Raw genomic sequence first — 19,755 nt, forward strand, 5'->3', positions numbered from 1 at the left:
CTTTCCATCGTACACCAGATCTAATTTGTATTGTAAGGAGGGGTATCAGATTTTAATAGTGATACCAAAGCAGAAAAAAAAAATTTTTTTTGAGATTAAAAAAACTTTTTAAAGATATTATTTATTTATTTGACAGAGGAAGACAGTGAGAGTAGGAACACAAGCGGGGTGGGGGGCGGGGGATAGGAGAGGGATAGCAGGCTTCCCGCTGAGCAAGGAGCCCCATATGGGGCTTGATCCCTGAGATCATGACCTGAGCCGAAGGCAGACGCTTAACAACTGAACCACCCAGGCGCCCCTATTTTGAGATTTTTTTCTACAGTATTCTTCTGTTCATATCCAGAGACTCAATTCCAGGCCCAGAGTGAGTCACTGTTGAATTTTAATGAAATCACCGAGAATGTGACAGCATCATCACGTCCTATTGTGGGGCGTTAGAATCTAAAGGGAGTGATAACTAAATATGGTCACTGTCACCGCCCCCTTCCCCCGACATGATCCCTCAGGAAGTGCTCTAGTGGAGACGGGTATACCTTCTTTCTGTGAATTCAGCTTTTCCTCCAGGCCTGCACGCATCTCCAGTTCTTTGGTCAAACACTAGATGGAGTTACAAGCTTATCTGTGGGTCTTGTAGAAAAAACCGTAAATCTTTGAACACGGAGCCCGCCTAGCTGTTTGCCCCCTGAGGGGTGAGACCTAGACCATCTGCGAGGGTGGAGATTCCCTCAGTCCATCTCATTCGGAGGATGTGCTCATGGAGCAGGGGGTAGGCACCCCCCCCCACTTTTATTTATTTGTTTTTTAAAAGATCTTGTTTATTCATTTGGGAGAGGAGAGTGCGCATGCGTGTGAGTGGGCGGGGCAGAGAGAGAGTTTCCTGGCTGCCTCCCAGCCAGGAGCCCAAGGGCGTGGTCGATCCCACAACCAGAGCCAAAACCAAGAGTTGGCTGCCCAGCCAGCTGAGCCACCCGGGTACTCCCGCTTGCACTTTTTTCTCGCCGAACTCCTCCAGTGGGAGCCACGTAAGTTCAAAGCTTTCTGTGAGATTTCAGTGTTCTGGTCTTCAAGTGACTAAACTGTCTTCAAAACCATGCAACCAGGGCAAATCTCACCTTCCGTTTTCAGGAATTTCAGGACAGCACCCGTGTGGCACTCACAGAGCCCAGGCATGGCCTGGTTAAGTAGATTAAGAGTCTGCTTTCACACACACACACGCACACGGCTCTCTCTTCCTGCTTCTGAGGCCACTTCTGTGGCGCCCTGGGCTCAACACAGTAAGCCTTGTCTACACTTCAGATACCGAAGGAGAGATGAAGTCACTCTCACAGTTCCTGCTTGGATTAGACTTCAATGTATTGTGACCACTATTATTTTTATGGTGTCATTTTGAGTAATACAGTATCTTTTTCCAACAGTCTTAGATAAAACTTAAGGCATCAGGATAAAGACAAAAGCTTCCTTTGTGTGCTTCCTTCTGGAACCAGAGGGCGATACCCAGGTGGGCAGCATCCTAGTGTCATTGGGGAAGGGCAGCAGATGGGCGACCACGGAGCCTCCAGCAGGATTTACCAGCCATGGTCTGACGCTCACCTTGGAGTCTCCAGAGCTTGGTTCAGAAATGGCACTTGCAAGCAAATTCATATGAACAATGCTACTAGGAAATGATCTAAAACCAGAATCCATGCGTTGATTTATTTACTCATCAAACTTTTACTGACGCTGAGTTTGAGCCACACCATATCCTAGGCTCTAGATATAATGAACAGAGACAGGTTTGGTCTTGGTGGTCTAGTGGGACACAAGCAGGCCATTCCAACCCAGTGAGATGAGGTGTTATGGTTATGGGAGCAACTAAGAGGAAATGAATATCTAGCACTGGGAAGGAAAGAGCCAGCCAAAGAACAGTATCACAGGAAAGAGAAGGTATGACTGCAAGAGCAAGGTCTCCAAAGAGAACTGAACTTGAACCAAAACGCACAGGGGAGGTTGACCTTGGGCAAGAAGAGAGTCTCTTTCCTGAGCAGGAAGGGGTGGCCAAGGACACACAGAATTATAGGATGGTGAGAGGTGAGAGGCAGTTCTCACCTGGTTCTGTGCCCAGGTAGATATACACAAATATACCTGGTGGCAAAAGGTTAGTAGGCAAGTTCATTGTTTAGAGTGAGGAAGAGATTCTGATTTGGCAAAGATTAGAACAGGAACTGTGGGAGAATGAGGGGCATACCTGAATGAGGAAATATGCTGACCCCAGCACACAAGGCTGCTGCTCTCCCACAGCACCCACATCCCTAACGAGGGCACAGAGAAGTCAGACTCACTAGGGCGGATACTTGATCAGCCTGGCACCACTGAATTAATGGATCATGGAGCTGGATGAGGAAGGGAGTGAAGAGCACAGGGAGAGAACACATGGAAGAAAGACCCAATCCTGTGTTCCTCATCTCAGTGAGGGTTCTTACCAAGTGCCCACCGCTGGAGTCAGAAACTGGGGTATTGGGGCACCTGGGTGGCTCAGTCAGTTAAGCATCTGCCTTTGGTTCAGGTCGAGCCCCGCATCAGGCTCTCTGCTCAGTGGAGAGCCTGCTTCTCCCTCTCCCTCTGCTGCTCCCCTTGTTTGTGCACGCGCGTGCTCTCTCTCTGTGTCAAATAAATAAATAAATAAATAAATAAAATTTTTTAAAAAAGAAAGAAACTGGAGTATCCTTCTCAATTCCCCCTCAACGTCAATCCATCACCAAGATACATAGGTCCATAGCCTACTCTCTCTTTGGTCTACCCACTTCTTTTTTAATTTTTAATTTTTATTTTTTCCACTTCTTTTTTTAAATTAAGATTTTATTTATTTATTTGAGAGAGAGAGAGAGTGAAAGAACAAGCACAAGCAGGCAGAGGGGCAGAGGGAGAAGAAGAAGCAGGCTCCCCGCTGAGCAGAGAACCTGACTGGGATCATAACCTGAGCCAAAGGCAGACGCTCAACTGACTAAACCACTCAGGCATCCCAGTCCATCCACGTCTTTTCATCTTCCCTGGTCCCTCTGTTCTGCTCCCCCCAGAACTCTGGTAATTCCATGATTATAGGACAGATCTTTGTATTAGAGTCTTTTTACTATTGGGGAAAAGCTCAAATAGCTTTTAGGGCCAGACAATAAATGAGTGAAACTGCCAGGGACTCTGGCACACTGGAAAGCCCTTTGCTATCTAACAGGGAAGGAGAATGCTGCCATGAGGAAACATGAATGAGCCTGGTATTTTGATAGGTCTTTCTACATTTTTAAGAGAAGCTTAAAATAGTTTTATAACAAAAATTCCTGATTTTTAAATGTAGGTCAACTATTCGAATTTAAAATAAAACTGTTCAGAAAAGCTTTTTTTTTTTTCTTTTCTTCTTTTCTTTTTTATTGTATCTATATGACATGATGGGTGTTATCTGAAACTATTGTGGTCATCATTTCACAATATTTGTAAATCAAACCATCATTCTGTATTCCTTAAACTTATACAGTGGTGAATGGCAATTATTTCTCAATAAAACTGTTGTTGAGATGTTTCAGAGTGAAGTGTGCTGATGTCTGCACCTTACTTTGAAATGCATCAAAAGATTCACCCTTGGGTGAATAGACAGATGGATGGATATATGATAAGGCAATTAAGGCAAAAATGTTAATTGGAGCACCTTGGTGATGCATATATACAATTCTTTCAACTTTTCTGTATGCTTGAAATTTTCAAAATGTAAGGGAAAATAATTTTAAAAATTTTTAAAATTTTGTTATAAACATATAATGTATTATTAGCCCCAGGTGTACAGGTCTGTGAATCGCCAGGTTTACACACTTCGCAGCACTCACCATAGCACATACCCTCCCCAATGTCCTTAACCCCACCACCCTCTCCCGACCCCCCACCCCACAGCAACTCTGTTTGTTTTGTGAGATTAAGAGTCTCTTATGGTTTGTCTCTCTCCCGATCCCATCTTGTTTCATTTATTCTTTTCTTACCCCCAACCCCCCCACGTTGCATCTCCACTTCCTCATATCAGGGAGATCATATCATAGTTGTCTTTCTCCAATTGACTTAGGAAAAGATAATTTTTTTAGTGGAAAAATAATTGCGAATCCATGAACCACTACTTCGTGACTTCCGTTACATATTTTACTTTATGAAAGGTAGAGGTAAATGAGTTCATAATATAAAGGCATAGAACAGTGCCTAGAATATTTAATAAATATTAGGTATTAATATTGCCATCATTTGGAAGAGAGGAAATGGATACAGATTAGAAGGGCTGGACCTAAACGAATTTCATTGAGTGCAGAGGGTAGGGACCAGAGTTCCATGCTGTTACTGTGTGAGCTTATACCTGGAATTTCCATCTCTGTGCCTCACGTTCTCACTTTTAAGCTAATAAGAACTGAACTCTAGGTTTCCTTGCAATTCTGAAGTTCCGATTGAGCGTCTCCCTTTCCTGTTTCTGCCTATAGGTGTCTCCATTACCCTCCTTTTTTCCTTTAATGCCTTCCTAAAAACTACAATTCCCAGGAGCACGTACAGGCGTCGACGTCGCGCCGTTCTTACTCGTCGCTCGCGCTCTTTATACCTACTTCCGCCCGCGAACTACTTCCTTTTCTTTCCGGGGCGCGCGGCGACAAGATGGCGGTGCAGATTTCGAAGAAGAGGAAGGTGAGACCCTGGGGCCCAGGTCCGGGGAACTGGCGCCGCGCGGGTCGGGGTTTGTGGATACGCCGTCGCGAGACCCGCAGCTCCATGCCCTGCTTCGAGAAGCGGCCTGGGCCGCGTGGCATTCCCGCGGGCCGCGGATGGCGGTGGATTGAACGCGGGGCCGGAGCCTGGCGAGCTCAGTTTGGCGGCGGAAAGGAGTGATTGATTGCTGCCGCTTCTAGGCGAAGAGCCGGGATGAACATCGGGTGTCCCTCCTGCCCGGGACAAAGCGCTTGTGAGCATTTCTTGGTCAGCGAATAGCTTCAGTAAACGCGGTTCTTTGAGAGGTTGAGCCGTTTCTCCTCAGGATTTCACTGTGAGTTTAGGAAGGGAGGTAGCAGCATACTCATGCTTGCTTCGAGTCGGGGTGCGGCCTTCTGACCCCAGAGAGCTCGCTTGGGAAGGCTGCTGACGGTTTCCATCTGTACCCCAAGGAAACTGATGGGCTAATGGAGGGAGGAGACCTGGAAAGAGCACTTCATCGAATTTCCACTTTTCGCTTTTCCGTGGGCGAGGAAAAATCCGTATGCATTAGAAATAGGCAACTGACTTGTCATTTTGTGTGGACATGATAACGTGTAAATTCGCACCTTTACTCGAGTTAGGACTTGCCGACTTTGTAAGACACGCGCACTTTATGGCAAGATAACCTGGCTGGCAGTCTTCAGGTGGTCCAAGTTGTGTCTACAATTGAGACTGCTTACTTAAGTCAGTCTATTTTTGTTAGTTACAGGGGTAGCATCTCTGCCTTAATGAATGAATGAGTTGTGGATGTGCCATTTGAGGACCGCTTTTTGTTTAGCATGTGCAGGTACATACAAACAAGTCTTAAAAACCCTTCAATGAAGAGAGGATGACGAGTCTGACTGGAGGTATTATCTTCGCCACGTGGCCCCTACTCCTTGCTGCGTTCTGTGGCGGTTTTAAGGGCCCTTGGGTTAAAGTAACTTCCAGAGGACGACCTAGAGGCATTTGTCTGAGAAGGGTTGCTACATGAGTGTTGGAACAAGGGTAATAGAGTGATGATGGGTTGTTTTTTCAAGGTGTTGAATGTTGATGAGAGTTGCATTGGCGGAAGGACTAGGCAGGAAAATGACCCTGCGTCCAAGTTCTAATTGTGAATTTTCCCTTTTGGTTAGTTTGTCGCTGATGGCATCTTCAAAGCTGAACTGAACGAGTTCCTCACTCGGGAGCTGGCTGAAGATGGCTACTCCGGGGTTGAGGTCCGAGTTACACCAACCAGGACAGAAATCATTATCTTGGCCACCAGGTGAAAACTCATTTTCTTGGCTATCACCTGTAATTGCTGTATATATTAGGATGGTGTATTCTGTAAACTTACAGGGACAATCAGTGCACTGGCCTTAGCAAATGTAAGTTTTCTTTTTTAAGATTTTTGTTTATTTAAGAGAGCACAAGTCGGGGTGAGGGGACAGACGGGGGTGGAGGGACTGACGGAGAAGTGTATGCCCCGTGGAGCAGGGAGCCCGATGCTGGGCTCTACCCCAGGGCCCTGGGATCATGACCTGAGCCACCAGGCTGCCTGCAAATGTAAATTTTCTTAACTATTTTAAATCTAACTCTAGTTCTTGTCATCCAGAATTTATATCTTGTATGTTAGGTGAATGGCACTTTACTACGTATATGTAAAATGTAAAGCCATGTTTGGAATTTTGTAAGAGCTACAAATTGTCTGTTTTTTTTTTCTCAGGACACAGAATGTTCTTGGTGAGAAGGGCCGACGGATCCGAGAATTAACTGCTGTGGTTCAGAAGAGGTTTGGTTTCCCCGAGGGCAGTGTAGAGGTGAATGATTGTGCCTTGTGCCAGAGATTACTGTGGATTGGTATTTTGTTCAAGTTCTCTTAATAAGCTTTTATAGTCCTTTTATAGTCCTTTTCTGCTCATTTCTGGTGATGAAGGGATTTTTTGCTTTCAACTTGGGAATAGTAATGGTACATATATGGTGCATTGGCTGCCTCATCAGTTGGTGTTGCTGTAGAAGGAGCTAAGGGTAAAAGGACAATAAGGAAAGATTCAGACTATGTCACAAAGTGTAGGCTACATTTGGGTAGTGGAAGTGTTTTAGTACTTGAGGGATGCTACAGTGGTACATGCTTGTATGATGAGTGAAGTTTTTTTTATTGAAAACTGGGGAAAATTAACAGGTTTAAGGGTATGCCTTCTTTCTTACAGCTTTATGCTGAAAAGGTGGCTACAAGAGGTTTGTGTGCTATTGCTCAGGCAGAGTCTCTGCGTTACAAGCTCCTAGGAGGCCTTGCTGTGCGGAGGTGAGTGGCCTGAAACTTTTAATGATTATGTTTTAAAGAGTGGTCAGTGCTGTAAAGGGAGTACTTCCTTGGTGCTTTGGGAATAGAACAAAAACAACTCCAGAGAGGGGAGGTTAGAATTCCTGTTGAAGTTAGCTTCCTTAAGTGTGGGGATTATAAAGAGATTAGACGTAGTCCTGAGGAGGAGAGTATCTGCAAGCAGTATGTAGGTAGTGATGTGAGCAGGGGTGGACTAGAAAGGGCATGAGGTAGCTGGATGGGGTCTGGAGCTGGGCCTACTGATGAGATCTCAGTAGGAGTTCTTTGTGCAGTTTCACTGTTGTGAAGTAATTGGAATGCTTTGTCTCAGTGTATGAAATTTAGTTGGCACTTCCTGCAGAGTGGGGAGGTTTTTCAGCCGGGGAAGGACATGAGAGCTGTGCTTTAGGAAGGTTGACCTGGTAGGGAGGTGGGTGGCAGGAAAGGCTATAGGTAGGGACGTACAAGAAAGACTGCCTGTCTGACTTGAATGCCATTTACACCACTTAGAACCATGGTCCTCAAAAGCTTGGTTCCTGAGCCGGCATCACTGCCATCATCAGAGGACTTGTTAGAAATAAAAATTCGCAGTCTCCTCCCACTAAAACGGGAAGTGGAGGTGTGGCCCAGCCACTTGATCCAGGTGGTTTTTGTACGAACTGAAGTTTATTTTAAGATTTTATTTATTTATTTGACTGAGAGCACAAGTAGGCAGAGTGGCAGGGAGAAGCAGGCTCTCCGCTCAGCAGGGCTCGATCGCAGGACCCTGGGACCATGACCTGAGCTTACTGAGCCACCCAGGCGCCTTTTTTTTTTTTTTTTTTTCCTTTTTAAGGTTTTATTTATGTGTGCATTGAAGTTTAACTTGGAAGTTCTGAGACCTGAGCCGCTTACTGAACTTCTGGCCCTTGGATCTCCTATTTGTAAATGGGAGTCATTATATCCACTACTTCTTTTTGTGGTGATTAAATAAGGTGATGCAAAAGAGCTGGAGCCTAGAGTGGTGGGTCCTCCTTTTCCTTCCCTGTTGAAGGTGGCCGCTAGCTCTTAGTATGTCCTAGGGTATGCAATAATGAGTTGGGTGGGCAATGATATTTTAAGGCTTATTGTCAATTTTATAGGCCTTAGAAATATCTTTTTCCAGTGCTCAGTCAAGAGAGCTAGGAGCCTACTGTAGTAGAGTTCCTAATGAATGTGAATTCTGGAGGTTGAGGAATATATTGTAAACCATAAAGGGGCCACTCAGTGACTGAGGTATTTCTGGGTTCTTATTGATTGCCATCCTGATTGTGAAATGTTGTGTTTGCAAAGAAGGAGTGGACAACCTATGCCTGAGTTTTACCACCCCCACCATTTAATTGCCAGTTTAGGGGCACATAGGTGGCTCGGTCGGTTAAGCGTCCGACTTTTGGTTTTGGTTCAGGTTATGATCTAAGGGTCATGAGGTTGAGACCCGTGTCCAGTTCTGTGCTAAGTGTGGGGCCTGCTTAAGATCCTTGCCTTCTCTCCCAAATAAAAAATAGTCAATTCTTGAGTCCACAGTTGCCCGTTTAATTGGCCTGGTGTGAGGACTCGACTTCACAGGTGTTTTTGTTTTATTTTAATCTTGTTGAGGTGACTGTAATGTGGAGCCAAGGCTGGGAAGCACTTGGTTAGAAGGAATTGGCTTATATTCCCTAAGGAATCCACTTAAGATGAGGTGCGATAGGACCGAAAGAGAATTGACAGGCTCTGGTCAAATTCATTCTGTATTAAAGGAACATGGAAAATAGTGCATACTAGAGTCTTGTGTTCATGCTCTTTTAAACATGGTGGTGTGGGATAGGATTGAACAGTCTTGTCTTCTGTGATAACATGTGGATATCTGTCTTGTTCTCCCAAAGGGCCTGCTATGGTGTGCTGCGGTTCATCATGGAGAGTGGGGCCAAAGGCTGTGAGGTCGTGGTATCTGGGAAACTCCGAGGACAGAGGGCTAAATCCATGAAGTTTGTGGATGGCCTGATGATTCACAGTGGGGACCCTGTTAACTACTACGTTGACACTGCTGTGCGCCATGTGCTGCTCAGACAGGGTGAGCAGCTGGGAGCTCTGGAGGCAAAGAGCCTTCAGCATATGGTTGTGGTTTTTTGTGCATACTTTAGTGCTGGGAAATTCATTTTGGAGAAGTGGAGCATGTTTATACTCCACTTGGGTTTATTGATGAGCTGTGTAAGAACTGAATTGCTGAGATCGGTCAGATCTGAGAGTTGGTTTGCTCTTGTCTCAGCCACCTGTGTACCCTTCAGTGATGACACGATGACGAGTCAGAAAGGACACATCCTGCTCTTGGTCCTTGTCAGTGCCACGTTCTGTGGTGCTGTGCATGTGTTCCTTTTGCAAAAGTGTCCTGTTCATTGATTGATTAGAGGCATTTGTCTGAGAAGGGACCAGACTCGGGTGCTTGAGTAACCTACTGTTGTCTTCCTTCTACCCTATCCTATGCTGGGACTGGGACAACCACAGCTAGATGCTAATTATGGCATCTTCTAGGTGTGCTGGGCATCAAAGTGAAGATCATGCTTCCCTGGGACCCAAGTGGTAAGATTGGCCCTAAGAAGCCCCTGCCGGATCATGTGAGCATTGTGGAACCCAAAGATGAGATACTGCCCACCACCCCCATCTCGGAACAGAAGGGTGGGAAGCCAGAGCCGCCTGCTATGCCACAACCAGTACCCACAGCGTAACAGGTGTGTCTCTAGGGGCCTTTTGGGATGGAGTAGGACCCTCTTGTCTTGTCTTCTTGCTACTAGTGTGCCCCGTACTGGGCTAAGCACTAATACATAAATGTCGGACTGTACTTTGTTGACGCTTCACAATGCAGGCTGGAGCGGGGGGCCCATTTAACCAGGGATTCTGTAGGGAGGGGTATACCCTGGTCTCCTAAGAAGTTCCTATGTTTGGGGTGCCTGGATGGCTCAGTGGATTAAAAGCCTCTGCTTTCGGCTCAGGTCATGATCCCAGGGTCCTGGGATCGAGCTCCGCATCGGGCTCTCTGCTCATCAGGAGGCCTGCTTCTCTTCCTCTCTCTCTCTGCCTGCCTCTCTGCTTACTTGTGATCTCTGTCAAATAAATAAATAAATAAATCTTAAAAAAAAAAAAAACTTAAAGAAGTTCCTATGTTTACCACTGAGTTTGAAACAAGATGTTTCCTCTTATTTGCTTAAAATCAAGAACTCTTATTAGTTACCTGTTCTTCAGCAGCCCCTTAATCAGTCGAAACAGTTAACACCAAGCCTTTTCTAAGCCTAGCACCTTTTGTTTGTTTCTGGGTGTTGTGTGTGTGTGTATATATTCTTCATGCACATCCTAAGTGGGAAATGAAAGAACCCAGTATTCAGGTGAAAATTGTGTTCTTATTGTTGTGCTTTATTTGGTTTCAGGGTCTCTCTGGCAGCTGGATCTGGAGACTGGATTTCAATCCATAAAGACCTTTAATAAAATCTTTGAGAAAGATACATGGTGTGAACAGACTGTATGTCCTCTTTTTGGTCTGAGAATTTTTTTGCCCCAAGGGAACATTACTTGATTGATTTTTTTCAGGGCTGTCTGCCTCATTTTCCCTGCTTGCTTTCCCTGAAATCCTTTGTTTCGGCTGTGCTTGTGAGGCAAGAGCTGCAACAGGAGGACCCAAACAGAGCTAACCAGAGTAATATCCTATAAATCTGGTGAAAGTGAAGGCTGATTGCTAAGAGGACAGCACCTCGATTAATTGACCTTCAGTTTGGCATTATAGGTTTAGAAGAGGGATGTGTGTGTGTGTGTGTGTGTGTGTGTATTTTTTTTAAAGATTTTATCCATTTATTTGACAGATCACAAGTAGGCAGACGGGGGTGGGGGTGGGGAAGCAGTCTTCTGCTGAGCAGAGAGCCTAATGCGGGGCTCGATCCCAGGACCCTGGATCATGACCTGAGCTGAAGGCAGAGGCTTTAACCCACTGAGCCACCCAGGTGCCCCAAGAGGGATATATTTGTGTGTGTGTGTGTGTGTATGTGTGTATTTTTCAAGATTTTTATTTATTTATTTATTTGAGAGACAGAAGGGGGCAACACAAGCAGGGGGAGTGGGAGAGGGAAAAGCATGCTTCCGGCTGAGCAGGGAGTGTGATTCGATCCCAGGACTCTGGGATCATGACCTGAGCTGAAGGCAGCTGGTTAACCGACTGAGCCACCCAGGTTCCCCAGGGATGTATTTAAGATGGTTTTCTTTTCCTAATACATAAGGAAATTTATTTTATTTTAAGATTCATTCATTTGTCAGCATGGATGGGGAGCAGCAGGCAGAAGGAGAAGCAGGCTCCTTGCCAAGCAAGGAGCCCAAGGTGGGACTCTGTCCCCCAACCCAGGATCACAATCTGAGCCGAAGGCAGGCACTTAACTGAGCCACCCAGGTGCCCATAAGGAAATCTTACTGCACATAGAAAATAAATACGTGTCCATTATATTTTAGGTCATTCTACACTATAGGTAGTTTTTACATAGTTCTCCATTTCAACCTGAGCATCTTTGAAGTGTAAAGGGGATTAATGCTTTTGCTTCTGAAGAGCCTGAAATAAGTAGATTTTCCTAAGCAGTGTATAGCTCTTCTGTCCTCTTAGCCATTATACTCCAGGAAAGTGTAAAGAACATTTACATTGTGTATAGTTTGTCATATTTGAAGTGTTTTATATTGATAGCTAGAAGAAATTGGAGTGCCTGGGTGGCTCAGTTGTTAAGCCTCTGTCTTCGGTCATGACCCCAAGGTCTTGGGATCAAGCTCTGCATCGGGCTCCCTGCTCAGTAGGAAGCCTGCTTCTCCCTCTCCCACTCCCCCTGTTTGTATTCCCTCTCTCGCTGTATCTCTGTTAAATAAAATCTTGTTTAAAAAAAAAAAAGAAATTGGGGCCTCCTGGTTTCTTCAGGTGAAACTAATGGGGAACAAAGTGGCATGAAAATCCTACATGACTATATAGGGATTAAGTTCCATTGGGAGCACAATGACAAATGTATCTCTGCCCCCACTCCTACCAGAACCTTTGATGTTTATACTGTCTGGACCATAACCTCTTAACTGTTTTTGTCAGTGGTAATGGAACTGAAACCACATACCTACCATTAGTAGAGACACTTCCCTTTAGAAGTCTCTAGCCTCTGGCATAGCTGATGTGTTAACCATTTACAGTGTTCTAGGGAGTGTGGACTGTGTGTATTATAGTTACTGTATTACAAAGTAGAACCAAGTATACAAAAATGTAAATGTTCCTTATTTCCCCATGCTTCCCTTCACCTTGAGGTGACAGTTTTTCAGGCTGATGAAAGTTTTCTTCGAAGGGCTGAGGGTTGAGGTGGTTTTGAGTGGAGAAGCTGGTGTTGGTTCCTCAGTACTGCCCATGCGTAAAGTGAGATTTGAGTGCCTTGAATAAATGATTCTCTACCCACCCCAAACCTAATGCAATACAGGCAGCTATCATAAGGTTTTATATATCCCTTTTGGGTAAAATGAATGGCGTTTTGCAATTTTACTGAAAAAGTGTTTGAACTAGACTGCTTAATTCTTTTATTTCTGGACTAATGTAGTTCAGTTGTGAGGGGATTTTTCTGTTGGGAAAGTAGTTCAGCTAGTATGAGCATCCAGAATACTGGGTGTTGGAAACCAGTGAAGGCAGTTCTGGTCATGTAAGACCTCAATTTCTGGTACTAGCACAGGTGTTTGTGTATTAGGTTATATGGTTGTTTAAATTCCCAACTCAAGTCAACTTAAAACTGGGAGTTGGTCTATTGGATTCAGAAGTGCTGTTAATGTCCCCACCAGGGGGTGCTGTAGCAGGACGGAGGCACCAAAGCTCGAGCTTGGGGAAGGAAAGTAAAACTTACTGAATTGCATGGACCTGCAGAATACTATGCCATTTAGTGTGCACATGTAAAGTTCGAGTTTTCAACATGAACACCCCTGGATAGCCATTACTCAGGTAAAGAAAGGAGAGGCTTTGGGGTATTTTTTTAACCATTTCAAAAAACCATGTGAAATAAATGCATAACTTAGGTAAGCACTGACTACAGCCCATGAAGAAATGCAGGTTGTCTTAAAGGATGTTACCACCTCCCTTGGACTTAAGTGAGTTTTTCCACTGCCTCCTGTCCTTTTAAATTTCAAAATTCCAGGTGTGAATATCTGACTGGCTTGTCCTGTGTACTATCCAGCTGCCTGAGGTGGGGAGAAAGATAGCCCCTTTGGTTTCCATAGTAGAGGGGGGGCCCAGACTTGCACAGTGCACAGAACCCACTGGTGGAAATCTGGCTGATGGCAATGTGGAAGCAAATGACATCCTTTCATGGGCTTGTCACCAAAAGTTTGCTGCCAAGCTCTAAAGAGTTAAGTCTAGTCATTAGGATTCCTGGCACCAGGACAGGGGCTTCAAGCAGAAATTGGTAGATTAACTTATCCATCAGGCAAAGAAAGAAGAGCTGCTGGAATGAGAGAACTTGGAAACAGGCCTACAGGGCAAGCAAGGGTCCAGAACCCATGGCTAGCACTGTTAAGATGGAGAACCAGGAGAAGTACAGAAACTGGTGGCATCAGAGGACAATGGGTGGAGGGTGTCTTGACATGGGGGTTTGCCTCTAGACAGAATCTTCCTTCTGGAGCCCACAGCAGGGTGATCATGTGGGATCTGCTCCTCACCTCCAGTCAGCCAACCCTCTAGCTGGGAAATTAGCCAAAGGCTATGGGAATGTTCAAGCTTGGTAGGACGGAGGATGCCTTTCTCTGCAGAGTGCTTTGAAAAGGAGACTTCAGAGGTGATGGGGAGAAGCTAGGCTTTGCATTCAGATCTGGGTTCAAATGTGACAGCAGCACTGATCTACTGAGGGTGAATCTTTCCAGTCCTCAGTATCTCACAGGGCTGTTGGAAGAAGACCTAACCGTCAATACCTGTCTGTAGTGTTTATCATCGAGTGTGTTATCTCTGGAGACAGTTAAGAGCCCAGGCCTTCCAGCCAGACTCTGGGCTCAAAACCAGGTTCGTAACTTAGCAGTATGAGCATGGGGACATCAGTTAACATCTCTGAGCCTCTGCTCATCTGCCTGTGATTTCATAGCACAGTGCCTGACCCATCGGAGGTCCTCAGTAAATGTGAGATGTTGTTACCATTGAGTACTTCAGCATATCCTTTTGGGAATGAATAGCTTAACTTCATGGTATTGGGTTCTACCCATCCTAATTGTAAGGGCTCTGACCATAGAAACTGTGCTTTCTACTTCTGGTGTGAAGTGAGCATTGCTGGTCAGGTCTCACTGCCACATTTTACAGGTGGTGAATTTGGCCTTTTACCACGCCATGTTCCACCTAGTGAATGTTTCTGAGCTCCAGTGTTGGCTATGTATAAATGTAGCTGCTTCATGTTAGGGCTTGCCAACATCAGGGCAGGAAAGCATTCAGGTATCTTTGAAGGTCAACATTTTGAACCTCTAAAGACAGTTTTTCTTACTATTTTTTTTTCTTCTTCAGGAACATGAGATTTTGATGTTACTTTATCTATGAAACAAACCATTTCCCTATTGTTATTGATAGAAACTACATGTGTAACTTTTTTTTTAAAGATTTTATTTATGTATTTGACAGATTATAAGTAGGCAGAGAGGCAGGGAGAGAGGAGGAGCAGGCTCCCCACCCAGCAGAGAGCCCCACGTGGGGCTTGATCCCAGGACCCTGAGATCATGACCTGAGCTGAAGGCAGAGGCTTAACCCACTGAGCCACCCAGGCACCCCTACATGTGTAACTTGATAAGCAACATGACCTTGGTGAGAAAATAATTGTTACATGCCCAAGCTTGCTGTAAACACTTCATTAATCTTCTCAACATCCCTGTAATGGGCCAGTTCCATTACTAACTTCATTTTATAGCAGCTTTAACCTTAGGGTTAAATATCATACATCTTAGGGGAATGTGTGATTTCTCTTAGGCTTTGGAAAATATTTAGAGTATCTCAAGATCCCTATTTCTGGTTTGAGAGCAAATAGGGAGCCCTCAGTTGGGAAAAGCTTATCTGATTCTAAACCCTCATTTTACTAGAGTCCCAGCGGCTCTGAAATTCAAATGAGACCACGCCTTTGCTGCTCATTCCTGTGTTGTACTAGCAGCACAGCCATACAAGTGCAGCTGGGGCTTTGCCCACTGATTGGGGAGTGCTGCTGCTATGGGTTCATCCCACCTTCCACCTTCACCGGCTGGCCAGGGACTGCCCTCATGATTGGCCTGCTCCTGCTAGTCCTTTGTATGGTGAGCCAGAGGAGCTGGACCTTTTGAATCCCAAACTGCCGAGAGAGGATAGGGCTCCCCTGGCCTTTAATTAAGAATATTTTTGCTTTTTAGAGGGAGGAGAGGGAGAGCACAGACCCAGCAAGAGGGCCTTTTTCCCTTCAGGGATCAGAGACCAGAGGTAATGGGTCTTCGCTCAATGGTTTTCCCTTAGTACAACAGGAAAAATAGCCATTGCTATTTACCATTTGAGTCTAATAGACACCCTACCTTTTTTTTTTTTTAAGATTTTATTTATTTATTTGACAGACACAGCAAGAGAGGGAACACAAACAGGGGGAGTGGGAGATGGAGAAGCAGGCTTCCTGCCGAGCAGGTAGCCTGATGTGGGCCTCGATCCCAGGACCCTGGGATCATGACCTGAGCCAAAGATAGACGCTTAACGACTGAGCCACACAGGCGCCCCAAGACACCTTACCTTTTAAGTCACTTTACAGATAATTTACATAAGGAAGAATAAAAGGAAAGTGGAAAACCATTTTATAAATTTTACAAGTATTCAAACAAGTATTTAAAATTACTAAAATTGGGGCGCCTGGGTGGCTCAGTGGCTTAAGCCTCTGCCTTCGGCTCAGGTCATGATCTCAGGGTCCTGGGATCGAGTCCCACATCGGGTTCTCTGCTCGGCAAGGAGCCTGCTTCCTCCTCTCTCTCTCTGCCTACTTATGATCTCTGTCAAATAAATAAATAAAAAATCTTTTTAAAATTTCATTTATTAAAATTACTAAAATTTGGGGACACCTGGGTGGCTCAGTCTGTTAAGCGACTGCCTTCGGCTCAGGTCATGATCCCAGGGTCCTGGGATCGAGGCCCACATCAGGCTACCTGCTCAGCAGGGAGCCTGCTTCTCCCTCTCCTGCTCCCCCTGCTTGTGTCACTTTCTCTATGTCAAATAAATAAATAAAATCTTAGAAAATACTAAAATTTTAGCAAGCAGTAACAGCACCATTCTGAATATATTAAAAAACGTTGAATTATACCCTCCAAATGGGTGGGTTTTATGGGATGTGAATTACATCTCAATAGAACTGTGATTCATATAGTCATGAAAATAAATACTTGTTGTGTATATAATTCATATATATATATATATATAAATTAAAATAGCAAGCAGTTTCATATTTTCCTTGCCTGGAAGACATATATGCCCCCAAAGCACACCATCCCTTGAATGCAGTTAAATGCTCATCAGCCACCATGTGTGAAGCTGGCATGTATGCATCTTATAACTACTGATCCCAGATTCCAAATATATCTCTAGTAGGCTCTAGCTTACTGCTTCTGGATTTTTGGTTTTGTTTAGTTTTGCACTTGCATTGTCAACGTGGAATACTTTAAAAATTTTTGATGGCTCATAATGTTGAAGAGGGGACAGTCATTTTCTTTGCTCCATAATTTTAAAACATTTTTGATTTTCGGTGTATAAGGATCAATTTGACCAATCTAATGAATTTTTAAAAATATCTACAGTATCTGTTTCCCTACAGTCACCTTAGTACACAACTGCCTCGGCATGTAACAAACTATATCAAGTAAATTTGGGGGCATAGGCATCCTAAAAGATGAATACTATACAAAACAGGATGGTACAGGTCTTTGTCAAAAGATATTATGTGGGGGCGCCTGGGTGGCTTAGTGGGTTAAGCCTCTGCCTTTGGCTCAGGTCATGATCTCAGGGTCCGGGGATGGAGCCCTGCATTGGGCTCTCTGCTCAGCAGGGAGCCTGCTTCCTCCTCTCTCTCTGCCTGCCTCTCTGCCTACTTGTGATCTCCGTCTGTCAAATAAATAAATAAAATCTTAAAAAAAAAATTCACATAGGAAATATTTTGTTTATATGAGCAATTTCCCCATCCTCAGAGACTAGAGTGCTACCATGTGTCTCTGCATTCATTTTCTTATTTCATTCATTTTCTGATTAAGTGTGAAAGATCCTCTGTCCGTTTGCTTCTCTTTTGTCATTATGGGTGGAAAATGAAAAACCCTGAATTCTTAGCCAACGTCTCTGGACTTCTTGTACTTTCTTGAAAGATGATCTGTAGTACTTAAGGGAAGTTCAGTATGGAAACTGAAGGACGATGTGATGGCAATTCCATCCTTCCATTTTATCATCGTGATCTTGTTTGGTAATCACTGATGAGTAACATGAAATAATTTGTAGGATGATGAAATAGCAAAGCTTTTCAAGATACAGGAAAAATAAATTCATCATGATCTCATAATGTATTTTAGATTTATAAAAGAATCTAATGAGTCCAGATGAGTTTTATGTCTTTGGAAGGTAAATAAATTTCTCATTATTTTTTAGAAGCCCACTAAGAATAACAGTCATAAAACATCGATCCTTACAAATAGAACTTCTTAAAAATGAAACTCAAAAACTAAGTTTGGGTCCAGTGGCTTCTGATGGCATACAGAGAGTTAAGGGTGTTCTCAGCTGGGAAGAGTATGGCAAACCCCTGTGGCTAAGGAGTCATATACTCAGAACTTGTGGTCTGGTTTCCTGTTGTGTAGTGACAGTCCCTCTCATTCAGCAGACAGCCCAGTTGCGGGGAGGAGCAGTGGGCTAGAAGCCAGGGAGGCCCTGCATATATGGTCTTGGTCAAACCCACAGTCCTAGGAAATTAGGACACATGGGGGTATACCTTTGTATTGTGTTCTGTGAGCCTCACTCACCAGGGAGATGAACCATGTCTCCCCCTCATCCAGCTGGAGGCCCCGAAGGGCAGGGACCAAATCACATGAGGCTGGGATTTCCCAGGGTGGAGATGATGTACAGCAGTCCCCCGACCCCTTTACCAGTGGCTTCACTTTCTGCAATTTCAGTTACCTGAGATCAACCGCATTCTGGAAGCAGACGATCCTCCTTGTGACTTAGGTCAGATCAGTAGCAGCCTAATGCTACATCATGATGTCTGTGTCATTTACCACATTTCATCTCATCCTGTAGGCATTTTATCAACTCACATCATTGCAAGAAGGTTAAGTATAGTACAAAAAGGTATCTTGAGGGAACCCACATTCACATAACTTTTATTATAGTATGTTATAATTTTTATAATTATTTTAATGTATTATTACTGTGCCTAATTTATAAATTAAACTTTATCCTATGTATATATGTATATATAGGAAAAACAGTGTGTGTGCAGGGTTTGCTACCGTCTGTGATTTCAGGTATATGCTGGGGTTCTTGGGATGTATCCCCCACAGATAAGGGAGGACTGCCATATTTTCTACTTCTAAATAACTCATGTGCCACCCTCAACACTGTTTTCTCAGATTAGCTTTCTCAGATCAGCAGAGCCTTGGTGAGGCCGCATGGAGAGAGCAGGCTTTGGAGGTAGCTGGACCCAGGCTGGAATCCTGGCTCTGCCACCACTCACCAGACCAGTGATGTTAGTAGGCAAATCATTTCACAGCTCTGAGTCTCTGTTTCCTCATTGTTAAGTGGGGCAATAGTACCTACCTTACCTACCTTCTATAAAATAGAAATCCAGGAAACTGGTATAGCATACTGAGGTGGGGGTGAGGTGGGCTTCTGTTCTGGGCACTGGGGGGTAGAGAAATCAAGCTGACACCTTTCCTGCCTCAAGAAGCATTCTATGGGTATGTCAGGGAAGACTAGAGATGGCATATATAAAGGCCTGGCCATATGCCTGGTGGGAAAAGGGGCAGATAGATAAGGAAGGGCATAAGGAGAGAGTAGTCAGCTCTGGAGTGTAGGGTGTTGGATCTGCCCAAGCAGAGAGAATAGGAAAGGGCATTGGTACGTGAATGGGATAGCATGAATGGTCATTGTTGGGGAAATGGGGTGGTCTACTTGGCATACAGGAAGTGCCCAGCCCAGGTGAGGTGCCCATGTTCTCAAATCTTACCCTGAATTTGCCCCTGCCTTTTCCATTTAGGCTTTTGTTTAGGTGGTCAAACAATACAGCACCTTTTTTGCTTTGTCTTGGGCGTTACCCCTGCGGTGGGGATAGGCAGACTCTGAGGGTCTGGGCCTCCCCACCACACCCCTCCCCTCTGCCATTATCAGTTGTGTCCAGATGGTCACAGGCTCCCTAATCTGAGATAATCAGAGGGTAGCAGCTCAGCTGGGACCCAGGCCTTTGTGATGGGCTAGCCCCAGCTGGAGAGACCCCACAGATAGGGCCCTGGGGCTTCGGAAGACAGGGAGGGGCATGGGGCTGGCCCTGTGCTGGAGGGGATGCAAGGAGTAGATTATAGCTCTTGAAAAGGCAGTCTGAGTGCACATGATGGCGAGCTGCAGATGAGACCTGGCCAGCTCCTCTGGGCCTCAGAAACACAGGCATACGACCTGAACCTGCTGGGTCTCTGCCTCACAGAATATGTGACATCTTTTGTCCCCTCTTTCCTCTGAACTCATCCCTCCT

The 19,755-nt window shown here is 44.8% G+C and overlaps 1 protein-coding gene across 1 annotated transcript; it reads left to right on the forward strand.

The window, feature by feature from the left end:
* The first annotated feature begins 4,561 nt into the window (after nucleotides 1–4,561).
* On the forward strand, nucleotides 4,562–10,521 carry RPS3 (ribosomal protein S3). Its single transcript, XM_080815701.1, has 7 exons — nucleotides 4,562–4,680; nucleotides 5,859–5,989; nucleotides 6,431–6,524; nucleotides 6,915–7,009; nucleotides 8,911–9,098; nucleotides 9,557–9,753; nucleotides 10,447–10,521. Exons 1-6 carry the CDS (start codon nucleotides 4,651–4,653, stop codon nucleotides 9,748–9,750), a joined length of 732 nt encoding a protein of 243 aa, XP_080671827.1. The 5' UTR covers nucleotides 4,562–4,650; the 3' UTR covers nucleotides 9,751–9,753; nucleotides 10,447–10,521.
* Nucleotides 10,522–19,755: the final 9,234 nt, after the last annotated feature.

The sequence above is a fragment of the Martes martes genome, assembly GCF_963455335.1.
Source record: "Martes martes genome assembly, chromosome: 10".
NCBI lineage: Eukaryota > Metazoa > Chordata > Mammalia > Carnivora > Mustelidae > Martes > Martes martes.